Source organism: Athene cunicularia (genome assembly GCF_003259725.1).
Source record: "Athene cunicularia isolate RWA chromosome 10 unlocalized genomic scaffold, athCun1 chr10_part1, whole genome shotgun sequence".
Classification (NCBI taxonomy): Eukaryota; Metazoa; Chordata; class Aves; order Strigiformes; family Strigidae; genus Athene; species Athene cunicularia.
The window spans coordinates 3,028,376-3,046,753 of NW_020799112.1; the positions used below are offsets into that span (position 1 = coordinate 3,028,376).

The 18,378-nt window shown below is 39.4% G+C and overlaps 1 protein-coding gene across 2 annotated transcripts in view; it reads left to right on the forward strand.

Annotated features, from left to right (window-relative positions):
• The window catches only part of PEAK1 (pseudopodium enriched atypical kinase 1), a 71,746-nt gene extending 54,447 nt beyond the window's left edge, over positions 1 to 17,299 (forward strand). For both annotated transcript variants that reach the window (XM_026856421.1, XM_026856422.1), the window contains one exon: positions 9,920 to 17,299. In XM_026856421.1, coding sequence (XP_026712222.1) covers positions 9,920 to 11,077 — 1,158 coding nt within the window. In that variant the 3' untranslated portion in view covers positions 11,078 to 17,299. The remainder of the gene's footprint in view (positions 1 to 9,919) is intronic.
• The last annotated feature ends 1,079 nt before the right edge of the window (positions 17,300 to 18,378 follow it).

An 18,378-nucleotide genomic window follows, 5' to 3' on the forward strand; every position in this document is an offset into this window, starting at 1 on the left:
AGCTGACACATAAAAGAAATAAGATTTACTAGATTTACTGCTAATGTATTAATGAATAGTTGGCAGCTATCTCATTAAATGTTGTTACTTTATGGACTTTTGTATAGGTAATTCTTTCTGAGAGCTGTATCTCTACTGTTCTGAATGCTTATCTGGTAGGGTGATAGTGAGACAGCTGAGACTCATAGCCCTGCCAGCTTCCTGTGTGACCTTGAACAAATCATTGAACTTCTGATGACTCCTTGTTGAAACTGAGATAAAACATTTATTACCCAACACAGGTGTGGGAGGCTTAATCGATTATTCCTTATAGAGCATGTTGACATTCTCAGGAGGTTGGTGCAAAATGTTGTTACCATTCCTGCATGATTGTTTACAAGAAAGATATAAGGAAATAAAAGATTGGTGCAACTGATAGGTTCTTCTAGAATTTGAAAAGGCATCTTTTTAAGGCAGATCAGTGGGTAAAGCCATTTATATTTCTTTAGTTATCAAGGACCTCTTTTTGAAAAGATGTGAAATGAAATATGGATGTCTTGTGGATGCCACATCCAGTGGTATGAAACAGCCAAGAACCAGACCATGAATATAGCTGGCAATCTACTCTGGTCGCAGAATCAACAATCTGGCATTACTCTTTTTGGGGGTTTTAATACAATGATGCTAAAATGGTTGCGCCTAGGACCCAAAGCGGTATTTTTCTATATAGTCAGGTTTGGGTTATCACTAAGGGAACTGCTCTTTGCACAGCATAGATGTGCCCTTAAAGTACTCCCTGACAGGCAAGACTTATGTAGTTATTTTCTCATCTGCTGTCCTCCTAAATAAGTTTCTCTTGTAGGAGGCCAGTGAGAAGACAGAACAGCAACATAGCATAGTCAAATATGTGCGCTTTTTTTCTCTCTCATAATTGTGATGAACTAAAAATAGTTCTCAGACTAACAAAATTTATTGCAGTGTAATAGGTGATGGTATTGAGAATGAGTTGAAGTATCCACAAAATAGCCTTGAGCTGGAGTTCACCATGAGTTGTTTTGTTAGGATGAGAGGAAAAGTTACTCTAGAAAATACCCTTCCTAGCACTTAACGTGATACAGGAAGATACTCTCACTACAAATGTTCTCTGCTGTCTTTATAAGCTAAGCAGAGCCAGCATACAGGACTACTGCTGTCTTTTTGTTTTCTCTTTCACGTATCTTAATTATTATGTGTTCAGCTAAATTGGGGTTTCTTTAGTTGTGTGTTTCTTTGATGTATATTTTATTACTTCATTCTCTATGCTAATATATTGAATTTATATAGCATTGTTTAAACTGTGTTTACTGGACTTCTTTCCCTTAAAATCAGTTCTAGTACATTTTAGCTTTGTCTTAACATTTGCCCCAAGTTGAACTGACTTATGAGTCCAGGATCAGATCTGTAGAAAATCTCCTAACAACAGATTGCTATTACATTATGCAGAGATTCGGGGAATTTAGCTTTAACGAATATATCAGTTTACTATCATTAGTATTTTTTCTGTGAGCCAAATTACAGAGTCATCTACCTCCAACAATAAGTTATGAGATTAAAATTACTGGTGTGCCTAGTGAATCCAAAATATAGTCTTCCTGTTATTTTTGATCAAGTCTTAGAAATAGACTTTGAAAGTGTATATGGAGCCACATCTTCAGACAGTGTAAATTTATGTAGCTCTTTTGAGTTTTGTAGAACTACCTAAGCAACACTGGCTTAATTCAGACACTTCATGAGTTCTATGATGTTAATATTACATTTGAGAAAAAAATGGGATAATGGGGTTTCTTAATTATTATTTTCTTTGTAAAAAACAAGAGATTCACCCCCAAATGGTGTTGAGTCTTAATGCGTAAGTCAAAAGCAAAACTTACATTTTAATATTATAGCTCCAAAAGTGGAATTCCAAAACTTCAAATTAAGTTTTAGCCATTTGACTACTGCTGAATTAAATTTAGAAGAATGAATCTTTTGTGCAGATGAATGTACTCATGCACCTTTACATTCTGGTGGTATCACCAGCAAAAGATGTTCTGCTAAATTTGGTGGGGAATGAGCACAACTTGTTCTGTTAGTGTGGATATTAGAGGAAACATTGTTTATAGGGGTGTGTTTTCTAAGGGTTGTATTGTGCTTTTTGCTTCACTCTCACCTGATCTGCTAATAAACATCCTGTGGAAAAAAAAAAAAAAAAAAAAAAAAAAGTTGCAGGAAGCCATGTGGAAATTGTTTTGATTGAAACATTATAACTAAAAACAGTAAATAAGTGGTGAACAGAAAACTACTTTTCCAAATGGAAGAAACAAGTTCCCTTACAAGAAAGGTTTCCATAAAATTTTAGTCCCTGAGGTATTTCTCCTTCACTAAGTGCAGTAGCACCTTCTAAGTAGTTGGTATATCTGGGACAGTATGGATAAACATTCCCCTGAAACCACAGCCTTATCAGTAATTCCAAATATGTAGTGGAAAGGTTACACTAAAGTAAAAGCAGCAGAGAGCACCAGGGTTTTTTACAAAGGGAATTGGACAAGTTCTTAGTATCCCTGCACAGACTGAATAAGGCTGTGATATGACTGCGATCTTTTTTATTTTATTTTAAATTATTGCTCAGAATGAATAATAATTATTTTATTTAAAATTATTGCTTAGAATGAGTAATAATTATACAAGATAATTACTGTGCCAGTGACATAAACTACTTCCACTTTCAGTATTAAACTCTCAAGGAAATTACTGTACAATATCATAAACACATAGCAATCATGATTCAGAGTCCACACGGAGCAATGCGGACATAAAACCCCAGCAGGGTTATGGCCTGCAGCATGTGTGTTCTGGCCACCGGTACATGGTGCAATGCAGTTCAGGTAGGATAACAGGAATTGCAAAGGTGCAAACAGCTCAAAAGGAGCAGTCACAATTTATTGCTTTTATTGCTGCAGGGCAGCAGAATTTCTTCTAGCAATAAAAGCTTAGGCTTTCTGCAAAGGTTTCTGTCTCAAGTATAAAATAGAGCAATGCACAAGTAAATAGTATTGGGCTGAGTTTGGCTGACAAGTTTCCTAGTTGCATCTGACAATTATTTTCTAGTTATGTTTAGTTTGTTACAGTGAGCTAAGGTAGTTTTTTGGTAACTGTTCTATAGTGGAGCTTCTTGGTGGAAGTGTTATTAAAGGGCATCCCAGAACTTCATGCTTCAGATCAAAATAAGGCTATATATGTTAAAATTTTAGCCCATTCCCAGTTCAGTCACAGCAGCATAGAATTCTGTATTTTGGCACATTGTTAAAAAGTCAAAGCTCTATTCCAAGGCCAGATCAAGAAAATGAGGTCAATCAGAGATCAAACTGGCCTCCTTGGGAAACGAGGTTGTGCCAAGAACAAGCTATCAATTTGGGATTAGCAAGATTTCATTCTACACAGAATTTCATTTGCAGTTGTCCCTCTGCGCAATGCAACCAAGTAGCACAGATGGTGCAGTCTTTGTGATCTTCTGTGTTTCTCATTTTCAGCACTTGTAAATTCATTTTCTACAATATTCATCGTACTTTAAGTTCACTGACGCCCTGTAAAATGCATAGGACAGAGTAGAAATGAGATTCCCTGCTGGTAAAGTGGAAGTCAGCTGATGGCACAGTAGGCTACTGGACTCATAAAGGAAAAAATAAGAGCTAATGCTGAACAGTTTTTAGAACCTCTGAAACATTAAAATCATGCTTCTTAGGGATGGGGGCAGGGGGAGAAAATTGAAATGCTAAGATATAAAGAAACCTGTCCTGTCCCTATAAACGTTGTAGAAGTCTAGTTCATATGGATGCACTAAAGGAAAAATACATGATGACAGTGCATTCCAGTGAAAAGGAAGATGGAAACTTTCCATTCCTTCCTAGTCATCTCTCTCTTTTTTCTCATTGCTTTCTTGCATCATATGGAAGAGCTTTTTCCCGGCAATGCTTCATCTTTTGAACAACCAGCTCTTTATCAGCATTAGTAATAAGACTTGCCAAGCCCTTATCAACACCTTTCTTTCAGCTATTATCACATACCATATCTTCATAGCTCAGCTGATTGTATTTCATTAAAGCAACTTGTAAATGACTGATTGATCCCACTTTCTGTTGGTGTTGTAGTCAAAGTATTTTCACCTTTTCCTTCTCCTGTGCCCAAAAATAGGAATTCAACTTACTATATATGTAGAAAGCAACAGGATTTCTTTTTTTTTTTTTTTCAGACCAGATGACTGGAACAGACAAAAGCTTTAAAAATCATGCAGAGAAAACTGGGCCATGTATTTACTCACAGTTTTGACATAGCATTAACTCTCACAAACAGAAAAGAAGCTCTTTATCCACTCCTTTAGCAATTTATCACAAGCAGTCTAAAACACCTGCTAATGAGGCCATCCAATTTCATAATTTGTTCCCTAAATCTTTTCAAATGTAAATATAGACTTGGGATGCATAACTTACTATAACTCAAACATTTTGAAAATTTTAATTAGTCATTCAGCTGATAGTTTTAGGTGATAGTGGAGTTATTCCAATACAAAACACCAGGGTGAGCATTATTACCTATTAAAAGTATTAAACACTAGTGTTCACTACTCTACTGCAAAATGGTAATATAAAATAGAGTTCTGGGTAGAAGCTGAAACTCAGAAAATGTAAAATAGTGTAAGTTTTTCCATAATTAAAATTTACATTCTATGAACTGTCTTTGAACAGATCAATAAGAAAACTTAGTTTGTCTCCACTGTTTACAGTATATCTTCCCCATTCTAGTAAGATACTGGTAAATCAGAATCTGCAATCCAAAACCCCAGTACTTATTTGGACTCATGGAGCTGTATTTCACAGCGAAAGTCTGAAGAGTAGCCAGATGCTTACAGGAATATATACTACTGCAGGTCTGTCTTTTAGAAACTCTTTAATGAATTTAGTCAGGTGGCCAATTTGTTCTCATACTCCACTTTTCAGGTGCTGCTTCTAGACAGTCTAGCTTTCCATTACCCTTGTCAATGACAAAGTATCTAGTGTACCAATTTTAGTGTTTGTGTAGTCAGCAATTTAATGAGCCTTAAATAACCCAGCTGCCTCTTGCACTTCTCACTTCAGGTTGTTTGTAAACAAAAAGTGAGAAGCAGAAAATGCATGTCTAATCAGATCTCAGCTCTCTTGTCTTTGTACATATTGCATGTATGTTCATGTACCCATATAACTTCCCTGTATTACACAAGAGAAGTTAAAGTGTCCAAAAGCCGTCACTATTGGGCAGTTGTGAGATTAGAGGGTTTTTTTTCTTTATTGGTTATCTTAACAGCAGAATAAAGAGTGGAAAAGCTGTTTTCATTAATGAAGTCATCCTAGTATTGATTTTAATCATAATATTATTTAGTCTTTAATTTCTCTTTTGTTAATATAAAGAGAGGAGTCTGAAACAAAAACTCGTATTTAAGAACCGACATTGGGGAAAGTTTGGCTCTGTTGTGGATTCAGACTTTAGAGTGGACACTGCTCTGCAGGTTTTCATGAACCACATAACAATCAAGTTCATAATGTGACATTCACCCTGGGAAGTGTTAAAAGGATCATTATGTATAAAGCTCTGTTCTTCTTGATGCTGGAGAGATCTTAAACTTGGAATACTGTATTCATCATAGGGTACCACTCTTCAGAAAGATGTAATAAATGGAGAGAATCTAGAAAAGAGCAATAAGAGTCAGAGGGTTAGGAATAAGGATAGAAGGAATGAGGGTTAGTTATTTTCAAAAAGAAAACATCTCCCCAAGTGTAAATGTGTAATATTAAAGGATGGGAATTAATATTTTTTAATATCAGCTAGAAGAAGGGCTATGGGTTTAATTTGAAGTAAAATAGACAGGATTGAATAGCAGGAAGAAACAGAAAGGAGAAGATAGGGAAGGACAAGTCTCTTTTGGGGTGTTTTTAGTAGGTTGGGAAGGCAGTTCTTTCCAACTCAGGAATTTTTCAGCTGGCAACGTACAGATTAGATTTGCCTTGCAGGCCAATTCTGCTAGATCAGAGGAAAAGGGAATGGGTGCAAAGGCAGCGTACTCTGCCCTAACAGCTGAATGCCTTTTGGTGCAGAGGTGCATGGCCAGTCATTTCTAAATTAGAAGGAAGCATTACCACATCCACGGAAGCCTACAAAAGTGTGCTTTTGTACTATCACAATTCTAGGATTGACGATATTTTCTAAAAGGAGTGAACCAAGGCTGATTTTGAGAGGTGCAAGGTCTATCTCCTATTATTTTAGCTTAAATTCCAGTAATAAATGAGAGGCCTTTTCTGAAGTAAAAAAGAGGCTGCCTAGGAGTAAAATTAGAAATTAGGAATAAATCTTAATTCCTTGTTTTATAGGCAAGGAGAAATCATTTTCATAAACTTTAAAAAAGGCCTCGTATTCACCAAATTGAGATGTATTAATTGTTTTAAGTGTAAATGCTCTGTGGATTATATATTCTTAACAGAATATTATTTTTAGCTGGTGGGGCATTAGAAAGCCTCTGTGGGTAACATAAAATATAGTACAGAAGCTAAGGGAAAGTGGGTTTTTGTACTTTTCTTATCAGCAACTAAGCTCGTCCTTAAAATCAAACTCTTTCAGAATGAGTTTATATTTTAGATTAGGTCACTTAAGTGTTTTTAAAAACTGAAGGCTGGATTACAACACACAAAACCTTTTTTGCAGTTGGAATTGATTATCCCCATGGCTGGCTGTACAAGAAAAAAGCCATAGACTTGAAAGGCACAGAATACAAAACTATTCTCATTTTCATAGAATCACAGACTGGTTTGGGTTGGAAGGGATCTTAAAGATGATTTAGTTCCAACCCCTCTGCCATGGGCAGGGACACCTTTCACTAGCCCAGGTTGCCCAAAGCCCCGTCCAACCTGGCCTTGAACCCTGCCAGGGAGGGGGCAGCCACAGCTCCTCTGAGCAGCCAGTGGCAGTGTCTCAACATGCTCACAGGGAGAAATTTCTTCCTTCTATCTAATCTAAACCTCCCCTCTGTCAGTTTAAAACCATTACCCCTCATCTTATCCCTACACTTCCGGATAAAAAGTCCCTCCCCACCTTTCCTGTAGCCCCCTTTAAGTACTGGAAGGCCGCTCTAAGGTCTCCTTGGAGCCTTCTCTTCTTCAACTGAACACCCCAACTCTCTCAGCCTGTCCCCATAAGGGAGGTGCTCCAGCCCCTGATCATCTTTGTGGCCTCCTCTGGACCCACTCGAGCAGGTCTGTGTCCTTCTGATGTTGGTGCCCCCAGAGCTGGACCCAGCACTGCAGGAGGGTCTCACAAGAGCAGAGTAGAGGAGGAGAATCCCCTCCCTGTACCTGCTGCCCACACTGCTCTGGGTGCAGCCCAGGGTACCGTTGGCTTTCTGGGCTGCCAGCACACATTGCTGGCTCACAGTCAGTTTTCCATCCACTAATCCCGCAAGTCCTTCTCCCTGGGGCTGCTCTCAATCCACTCATGGCCCAGCCTGGATTGTGCTTGGGATTGCCCCGACCCATGGGCAGGACCTTGCCCTTGGCCTTGCTGAACTCCATGAGGTTTGCACGTCCCACCTCTCCAGCCTGTCCAGGTCCCTCTGGATGGATCCCTTCCCTCCAGCGTGTCACCCCACCACACAGCTCGGTGTCGTTGTTGAACTTGCTGAGGGTGCACTCGACCCCCTGTCCATGTCACCAGCAAAGATGTTAAACTATGCCAGTCCCAACCCCTGAGGACACCACTCGTCACTGCTCTCCACTTGGACATCGAGCTGTTGACCACAGCTCTTTGAGTGAGACCATCCAGCCAATTCCTTATCCACTGAGTGATCCATCCATCAAATCCATGTCTCTCCAATTTAGAGACAAGAATGTGGGACAGTGTCAAATGCTTTGCACAGGTCCAGGTAGATGACATCAGTTGTTCTTCCCTTGTCCACTAGCGTTGGAGAATGTTATTTCCTTAATAGCTGTTCTCCCCATTTTCTTTTCATATATAATTCAAAGGTTAATGCTGTATTTTTACTGTATTTGTTTAAAATTTTGTAACTCTTGAGAGAAGGGGGGGACAACTTTCCATTGATAACTCACTTCACCTCTAACAGCATGAAATACAGTCGAAAATTTAAATTGGCAAGAGCCACTGTACAAAGAGGATAACTACCAACATTTCCAGAAAATGATGACTTTTCTCTCTTACAATTAACCAGAAACTGCATTTTTTAAATTTGTTTTGTTTGTGCATGGCAGTTATAAACAGGCAGTTTAAGCTGTCTACATACTATGTAGGGGAATTTAAATGCTTGTGAAGTATGGAAATATGCACAGTATTAAAGACAGGAAGACAATCAGAATACTGTTACTACTTGTGTCTGCTTCCATATGATTATCTGACAATGCACTTTTCCAATCTACAAGCATAAAAGACTAGATCTCCCATTAAACTACATGTTTCTTAACCCCATAAGCACAGAAAAGCTGAAAATTTTTTTTTATTTATTTTTTTTTTAGTGAAAGCTAAGTTTATAACTTACCCTACATAAGTTCCTGAGAAGGGGGAAACTGAGGAATGGGAAGAAAAGTCACCTTATCCTTTTATATTTAAGGCTAGTATGAGATCTGGGCTCCTTGGTGGTTGTAACTGTAGAACTAGTGCTGACTTTTACTAAGCTTATTTATCTGGTTTCTTTGGTTTCCAGAGATGACCTAAGGGAAGCTGTAATTTCATGTAAAGAGAGATATCTTCCTATTTTGTCTTCCTCTGAGCTTTGCAGTTAAGACCTGTTGGTGCATTATACCAACTGAATACTTGGGCTCTAACCTTTTAAAGATTAAAACTTACACTTAACCTTACACACTTTGAACAATCTCACAAAAGTCAGTAGAACTAAGGCTAATATGCAAAGGTCAACATACCAGAGTCTTTGTAGGGCTGTAATTTTAAGCAGTGAATGCCTTAGAACAGAGGCCCTGATAGAGGTTGTCCAGTGGCTGTTATAAGAGGTTGGAGCTGCCAGTTGTTATGGCAGTGCAAAGAATTAATAAGGCTAGTTATTATGGTGATAATGTGTATATCAACAAGATATTTCTGGACAGAAATTAAATACATCTGTACATGGCAAAATAAAAACATATACTTAGGATCTTAACAAATAATTTAAAGCAATTAAGGTACCATGTTCTAATGACTTTCCGTTCATCACCTGAGCCACAGCAAGTTCGCTTGCCAGCAGCCCTGCCATGCACAGGTACACCCCTTGCTGCAGACATGATGTGTTGGCTTGACACAGCTGCAGCTAATAGATTTCAGTTTCCAATTACAGTGGGCAAGGAGCATGCATCCAGTCACTTAACTCAGCTGACAGGTGGTAACTTGTTATGCCATGCTAACGCAGTCATGTGCAATCCTTTGATCATATCCTCAAATATTCTATGGGTGTTTCTTTGTATTTCCTACTGCTATTGATTATTTTTAGCTTGTTCAAGCTTCACACAAAGCTGAGAGAACACAAAATAAAACGATATGAATAAATAAGTAACCATAAAGCAAGCTTCACTGTGCATTTACCATATATATCAGCTGCTCTTCTGACCAAAAGCGTGACCTGCCTGAACTCTATTTTCCATTGAATAATGTATGCATGGGGAGAGCTGCTGGCACATATTGGTCTGCAGCTGCTTACTGTCCAATGGAAACTGTTTGTGTGCCTTAAGATGTGCCTTCACTGTTCATGTGCCATGTGCCAAGGTCAGTTCAGTGACCTTTGCAGCGCTTGTGTTTAGGATTACTGTGGCTACCCATCAACAAAGTACAAACTAAAAAAAATAAAAGGATATCCAATTTAGAAATTTAAGTTATATCTGTTCTATTTATTTTCTTCCCCCAGATTTGTAAGAGCAAAGCTAAGGAATCCCAGCAGTATTATCACAGCCTGTCTATCCGGCAGAGTCTGGCTATCAACTTTAACATCCAACAGGACTGTGGCCATTTCCTTGCTGAAGTACCAGTTCGTCTCCTTCCATGGGAGGATGCCAATGCACCAGAGGTGGAAGAAGAAGAGCAGGAAGAAGAGGAGAAGGAGCCTGAGCAAAAGAACAGAGATGCTCCTTCCAACACAGAGACTTCACAGAAAGACAGCTCAAGCAACCAGGGGACCATCAGCAAGCCACGCAGCCGTGTTGTGGTCATCACGCGGGAGGTCCCATACCTAACAGTGGCCGACTTTGTGCGAGAATCTGCGCCCCGCCATGCAAAAAGCCCAGATTTATATGAAAGGCAGGTCTGTCTACTGCTTTTACAGCTGTGTTTGGGCCTGGAGCACCTGAAACCCTATCATATCACACACTGTGATCTGCGGTTAGAGAACCTGCTGCTGGTTCATTCTAGGCCAGGAAGCAGCCCTCTGAGCTCTGAGTCCATGGAACCCAGTCCCAACACTGCCTGCCCAGCCAGACTAATAGTGAGCAATTTCTCCCAGGCCAAGCAGAAGAGTCATATGGTGGATCCTGAGGTTCTACGGGATCAGTCCCGCCTGGCTCCAGAAATCATCACTGCAACACAGTACAAAAAGTGTGATGAGTTCCAGACTGGCATCCTCATCTACGAAATGCTGCACTTACCCAATCCCTTTGATGAGAATCCAGAGCTGAAGGAGAAGGAGTATACCCGTGCTGATCTCCCCAAGATTCCTTGCCGTTCCCTCTACTCTCAAGGGCTTCAGCAACTTGCCAGCTGCCTGCTGAATCCCAACCCTTCAGAGAGGATCCTGATATCAGAAGCCAAGGGAATCCTTCAGTGTTTGCTTTGGGGTCCACGTGAGGACTTGTTCCACGCTCTAAGTACATCTTCCAACCCCTCACGGAGAGATGCTGTACTTCAGAACTGGCTGGATATAAAAAGGACGCTGCTGATGATCAAATTTGCAGAGAAGTCCTTGGACAGGGACTGTGGAGTTATTCTGGAAGACTGGCTTTGTTGTCAGTATCTGGCTTTTGCCACTATAGACTCACTTCACCGCATTGTGAGAATCATGCAGCAGCACTAGTTTGTAGAACCTGTTGCTTTTCATGAAGCACCCCACACCTACACCCCAGCCCTCACTCCAGCCTGCCCTAGGGCTCACACTTTGTATAAGTGTTAAAAAATAGCCTAGATGTCAAAGCCAGCAACTCTGAGCAAATAGGTTCCAACTGGAGAAATTGAATCCTGTACCAAATATGACAGAAACTTTACTTTTTTGCCAGGCCTGTTGGGGATTGATTATATACACATGACTTAATTTGGATGAGACAGTATGTAACTTGTTAATATCTGGCTGAAAAGGAGAGCAAACTTTGATACCACTATTTCTACCACTGCAGTAAACAAATTGCCCTCCTCTTCTGGGTAGTTTCTGTCATTTCCGTATGTAGCATTGGTTAATGAATAGGAGTGACCATAAGCAGAGATGGATTAGTTGTAAATGTCAGAGGAATGATCCACCATGCCACAAAACGCTCATTTGCTTCCGTTCCATATACCACACTAAATTTTCTCTCAGCTTAGTCCCCCACAAGCAGACTGAACTCCTTTCTCCTTTGGTCTCAACCAAACAGATTCTGATCTTTCTCTTATGCTTTACACCTTCTCTTTTTCCTCTCCAGAGGTGGTTATCCTGCTGACTGCGACAAGTGTCAGTGGGCAGTAAGCATCTGTGTTCAGTCCTCTTTCCTCCTTCTCTGCCTCTGACTCACTGCCTACCCATATAACCACAGATCCCTGATTTCAACAATGCTGCCTTAATCAGACCATTACCCTTAGCTTAAGACCTCTGCATTAAAAAGCAGAATATGCACGCTTTGTCTATCCCATTTCCTACATGACATACACCAGTCTGGACTGTTGATGTACTGTAGCTATAATCACATTTATACAAGAACAATACAACACATGGTGGGCAATTGAAATTTCCCTTCCATTGCAAAGGCACTAAAGCCTGACTTGAAATGGATAGGATGTACGTAACCTTCTCTGACAATCACTGCTATGAATCAGGGATGAAAATAACAGCCACCTCTTCTGTTTTATTTTGGTCTGCTCTTGTCACTTGTGCCATATTGCAAAGTGGGACAGAAATTGGCTCTGCTGGTGTGTTGGCAGGAGATAGAAATGTTTAGAGCTTGTCTGTGTGTAGCTAACAGGCCACATGGAGACACTTTTACTGCAGACACAGTTCTCTGAAGGGTGAAAACAAGGGGGCAAAAACACTGTTGTTTAATTATTGAGGAAGCTGTTAAGTTTGGCAGCCACAACTAACAGTATCATGATCCATTTTCCCCACAGCGGTGTTTGGCTGCGTATTTCGTCTGTTGTAACTGGTATTTTCTAATGTTGCTATAGACAACACCCTAAAAATGGAATGTTGTCAGAATAGCTCTGAGCATTGCAGACAGAATTTTGGACTAGAACAGGAATTAGTGAGGATTAAAGAGATGGAATTTTTAAAACCTCAACCTGAAGGAGCTTTTCACTTTTAGAGGCCGCTGCTGACTTTCTTCCCTGACTTAATGGCCGTTTCCTATGGAACCTCTGCAGTTGTACCCAACGGTATCTTTGCTCAGTATTGCTAGGCTCTGAATTGTTTCCTGAATTGCTCTGAAGAATTGATCTGGACGCAGGGGAAAAAATGATACCGAATATTCTGACCCGGGTGATGGAAAGCAGACAGCCCTAGTTATGAGCCTGTGCTTCTCTCCTATGGATCTATGTGCAATTCTTGTATGTATTTTTTAAAGCTGTATGTTACAGTGTTCACTTTACAAACCAGCCTTTACCTGATGCTAGATCTGCAGCCCCTTCCTTTATTACTTTCCTGGCACATAAATGCACAGATATCCGTGTGTTCTTTTTATGGATTGATGTTTCATTTTAATTGTTAAAACTGTGAGGAATCAATTCACTTCAGCCTTGAAACAAATAGCCACTTTATACAGCATATGCATGCTTGGACCAGATGCATGGAAACTGAACAAACAGTCCTGCAGGCTTAAAGTCAGCAAAACTAGCTCTGGATCCACACCGTACATTTGGAGGGGTTGAAATGTCTCTATTGTTCTTCTCTGGCATCTATCAGAGCTAAGCTGAATAGTGTGTGGAAGCCTACATCGATTGTGCTGTAGTATAGACTGTCTTTGTGACCTTTCTAAAGATTTTTTTGAAACTTCTGATTATTGTTCTTTTGTTTGATTCACCTGTATCAGTGAAGGATCAGGCAAGGATAAGGATCATATATTTTAATGTGATTTTTTTTTCTTTCTCTTTTTGGCAAAAAGGTTAGGATGGCAGCATTGATGCAGAAAAAGAGGACAGTGCATTAAAAGCCCAAGTGCAATGTATGTAGTTGAGGTACTTCCACTACATCAGGAAAGAAAGTTTCTACACTACTGCTGAGCAGCTTGTAGAAGAACCTTTACAAAGTATCACACACACGTTCAATGCAGCCCTGCTTTATCTGGACACAGGAGGGCAATGCTCTCATAGCTTAAATAACACCGAGCATGACAAGACACTCGCTTACTATCTACTAGCTATTAGTCACAGTGTGTTGAGCTACAAGTAGGGCTTCTTGTTCTCTGTGGTCTGGTTTTGTGTTTGTTTTGTAGCGCATGTGCACACATAACTTCTCACCCAACTCACATAGGCCGTACAAGCAACTCTTGGACCACTTGCCATTGCAGTGGGCTCGTTCCTTGAAGCTGGTAGGTGGTTCCGTGTATAAGGACACATGTTCTCAGTGTCACTTTCATGTCAACACGCACATGCAAAGTTGAATTTTGAATGTTTTACAGCCATACGTATTTAATGCAGCTGGTCCGAAGCCTTTGTATCTCTAGCTATCTAATTTCAGTTTGTACCTTTTGTGATGAACCAATACTCATTTTAGCTCTGCAGTATAATCAAGCATGGATAGATGTTCACTACCAATCTCCTTCTTGTGCAGCACTGGGTAAACTTTAGCAATTTGTGATGTTGTGTGTTGTTTTTTTTTTTCTTTAAAAAAGAAAGAATGGTCAAAGTAGTCAAACACAATCCGGCCTGAGCTAATCCTTGGAGAGCTTGAGGCTGACTTTGCAGATACGCCCATAGCCGATGATTGTAACTGTGTTTGTGGTAGTTCTCCATACTGGGAACAGATTGTGCCACATAAATATATGAGAATGTATGCATTAAACTGATTGTAAACAAATCCTAAGAATGCTACAGCATAATTGCTAAGCGAAAGGAAAAAAACCCGCTCTGTTTGTAACTGGGATCCTGTGTATGACAGGAACAAAACCCCTGGCTGTGCATGTAATAACTTACTTGAATACGTGCACAGATCTTGAATTTTCTTTTAGCAATGTCGCACTTTCAGTTGAGCTCAAGAAATAGGAAGAGCTGCAAATCTAAGATAACAGTATTGCCTGTAAATATATATTTTTCTATGAATAAAAGCTGTCATTCAAATATTTTTAACATGAACTCTAAAGATTTTTCCACTGGAAACTAATTTCTGGAAAAATCAAACGCTTGTTTGAAGAATTATGATGAGTGGTTTCTGATCCTATTAGAGCCATTTAAAACCTCTCTAACATTACAGAGAGAGCACAGTGATTGGATTCACAATGTTTAGTGCCTTGTCAAAAACCTAAAATGTAGCTGGTCAGTTGATGGAAATCTTACTCTTTTTATAATAGCCCTAAAAATAATACTGCCCACATTAGAATGCAAACAACTTTACAAAACTAAATGCTCTACTTCCTATGATACTGAGTTGATCTCTTCAATGAGATTTGGTTTTAGAGTTTATATGAACAAGTTCCTTTAAGTTGCTTGTGGTACAGCATAAACATGCAGTAACAAAATTGTGGGCTTTCAAATTGGGATCTGCACAGGGAGAGTAATAGTGGATAACAAGTCAATTGGTCTAGACTGACCACAGGATCAAAAGAAGCCTATTGCTTTGACAATCTACTGCAGACACTCAGCTTCTAGGACATGAGGAATCTGATTCGTCTGGAAGAAGCGGTGAAGGTAAGATGTGCTGCTCCTGCTATAGGTAGTGGATGTGCTGCACACCATGCTACTCCCGAGATATTAGGAAAAATGGTTTTGTTTTCTATTTCTTAAATGGGAATTACTTATTCACTAATTATCTTTCAAACCTCAGATCTGATCCAGTCAATACGCATAACCAGGTGAATATAAAAAGAGCCTACTAGTGAAAACTTGCCTACAAATTTTCAGAAATTAAGGAATCCAGAATTTTATTCTGGAGCCTCTGAAATGTCCAAATAGAGAAGCCTGGTCTCACTTCAGTATTTCAGACATGCTGAAATCAATAACTCAAGCTAGGATATCATGTTGCTGGCCCACAGACAAGAATGCATGTAGCATTTACTGAAAAGTTCCACCTTAAATCTGTTATGCTCCACACATCCAGGCAGCACCCCCAGGGTGTGAATGGATCATCTTGACATTTTAACACAGGGGAATTCCCACATATTCGAAAGAAAAATACATTATTTAAATAAATCACATGTGTGTTAGGGTTCAGCTACTTGGAGAATCTATTCAGCAGCTTCACACTATAGGTCCTTAACTTTAGCATGTAAAAATAGTATTTGCTGCTGAAATGAAATGTATCTGTTTCTCAGTTCTTGTGCTGAGATGCCCCACCTAATTTTTTTTTGTTTGTAATAGCAATTAAATTCATATGTAAATATAAATTAAGTAGTCTTGGTTTTATTTAAATTAAATGTAACTTTTCTGAGGGATACAATGGAAACTGAATCAGACCTTTTAATGCACTTTCCTTTCCTCCTCTCCCCAAATAGGAATTCAGCTGTTTCTCTGCAGAAACAGTACATGACCATTATTCCCTGCATGACTAGGTCATCTATTTCACTCTGATTTTGCAGAGGTAGTGTTGGTTCTGCTCAGACTCCTGTAAAACCTAGAGCACAGTCTGAGCCCTTCAGCCCACTGAGAGAGAGATGTGATGGTGATTTAGTTATGCAGTAAGATAACATCAGAGAAGTGCAGAATCGAATTTTAAATACCTCTGTAAAAATACACCTGTGGAAATATTCTGTAAACAACCACCTGGATTCCAAACACTTCAAGGGATGAATTCACAAAAAATACTTTTAAAAAGAAATACTGGGGAGAAATTTCTTTAGGGCACCCTCAACTCCAAAAGGAGGAGCAAGTCTTTCCCACTGCGATGTTGCAGAGAATTTCTAGTAGATGTTTGTTTGGATTTTATTATTCACCTGGATGCAGTATTAGAAGGATGGTAACTTTGAATAGGTGTAGAGTGTAATTTAAATAATTTCCTGTAAGTCTCCTTGCATTGGTACTCCACTCAGCATTTAGTTGGAAACCACAGAATGCTTTCAGATCAGAGTTGCCAGTGAGAAATGGAATACTGAACTTACCTGTACATAAGCATTTTTCCACTCTACAGAATTTGAGCATTTGGTTTGTACTTTAGACTTTTTTTTTTTTTTTTCATAAATCCAAGGGGAAGATTTCAGGGATTTAGAAGAGTTTGGAATTTTTTTATATGGAGGAAATATTTGTTCATATATATATATACATACATATATATATATATGTGTGTGTGGGCATGTTTTAATATATATATGTATGTATATAAATTTTTGTATCCCAGAAGCATTCTTTGCCCCTTTTTGCTTGAAAATATATATATTATATATTGTATATATAATATATATTTAAGAGTGTGTAAATTTGAATATAGTCATTTCATAAATAACACCTCTTCAAAACCGACTTGAAACTACTGTTTCTTTGTCCTTTGGCTTGGTGGTATTAGAAGGTTTTGCAGTTGAAATCCTTGGGTTTTTTTCTTTTAAAACTTAATTATGCTGAGCATTTAAGAATATGTTCTTGTTTTTAATAAAAGGGGGAAATTTATTTTTCAATTAGGGATTCCAAAATCAATGGACTTTTATAACAGAATTTCTTTAAATCCCTTGAATAAGGGATTTTTTTTTTTTCAACTCCATTCTTGTGGGTAATTTGTATTTGGAATTCCTGGTTGCATTGCTTTATCTGGTGCTTCATATTGATATTTACACGTTTTTATATAAATAAGTATATAAAATTCAAGCCTTCCTTTGTGATCAGGGGCAGTTACACTCTGGTTTGCTGTGGTACTTTGCTGTGTACTCTGTGGCATTCATGTTACTGTGTAAATAAACTAGTTTTATTACACTCAAAATCAAACTTGCTGTTGTCTCATTTTTTCTCTTCCTAGGCAATTAGATGAAAACGTGTATTTCTGAGGAAAATGCATGTGGCAAGTCCAGCAAAAGATTGTCCTACAAGAATAGCTGGCTGGTTTACAGCAGCAGCTGGTGTGCAAATGTGGCAGATACAAACTTTGGTTGACGAGTCTGACAGTCGGCACCTCCAGACATGCCACCAGGGTGGCTGGGCATCCCAGCTGCTGGAATTGCCAGTGCTTGGGACATTGCACCACCTCCCACCTCTGGCATTCTCCCCAGAAGTTTCACCGTGGCTGGCACTATTTCAGCTCCATCTGGACAAGTGGCAGTGGCAGGCCAAAAATAAACTGGCCACCAGCAGCTGCTCTTGACTGAACCAGTGTCTGTCTTGTAAGGCCTTCTTGGAGAGAAGTGACGACACGGAATGAAATGGAGACAGCCACATGTCCACACTGGGGCAGCCATTATCACTGAAGGAGCTGAGCCAAAGGTAGCAATTTCCCTAGTGTGGACAGGGCTTACATGACCTGCTGTGAAGGAATAAAATGACTTTTATGTCAAATGTCTATATGCTGTGACAAAGCAGGATGCCTCTGAGGCAGTCGTCTGCAGTGGAATTCATTTTGTGTCTGATGTTACCTTGAAGCATACAGCCTGATGGAGTGTCTGTGAAAAACAGATGGGATAATATGCATCTTCCACGATCATGCAGACACACTTCAGTGGCAGTGAGATCAAACAGCTCAATTTTGTACCCAGATTTGATAGGCAGCAATGGTGGCTGCAGATGCTAATTTATTAGCACAGAGCAGATGACGCCATATACTTCGGAGCAATGCTGTGCTTCTGCGGGACAATCGCACTGCTCACAAATACTTTAAAAAAACCCCAAACTCAAACAAATAAAAAAAGGACCCTGAGGGCTATATTCTTCTACAGTTATGGCTTTGCACAGGTATGTCATCAATTTAAATGTGATCAGAATTAGTCTAGAGTGTAACTACTACAGGCCTTTCACATTCATTCCTTAGATACTGTTTCAAAGCCTTTCAAAACCAGTTTAAGCTATTGG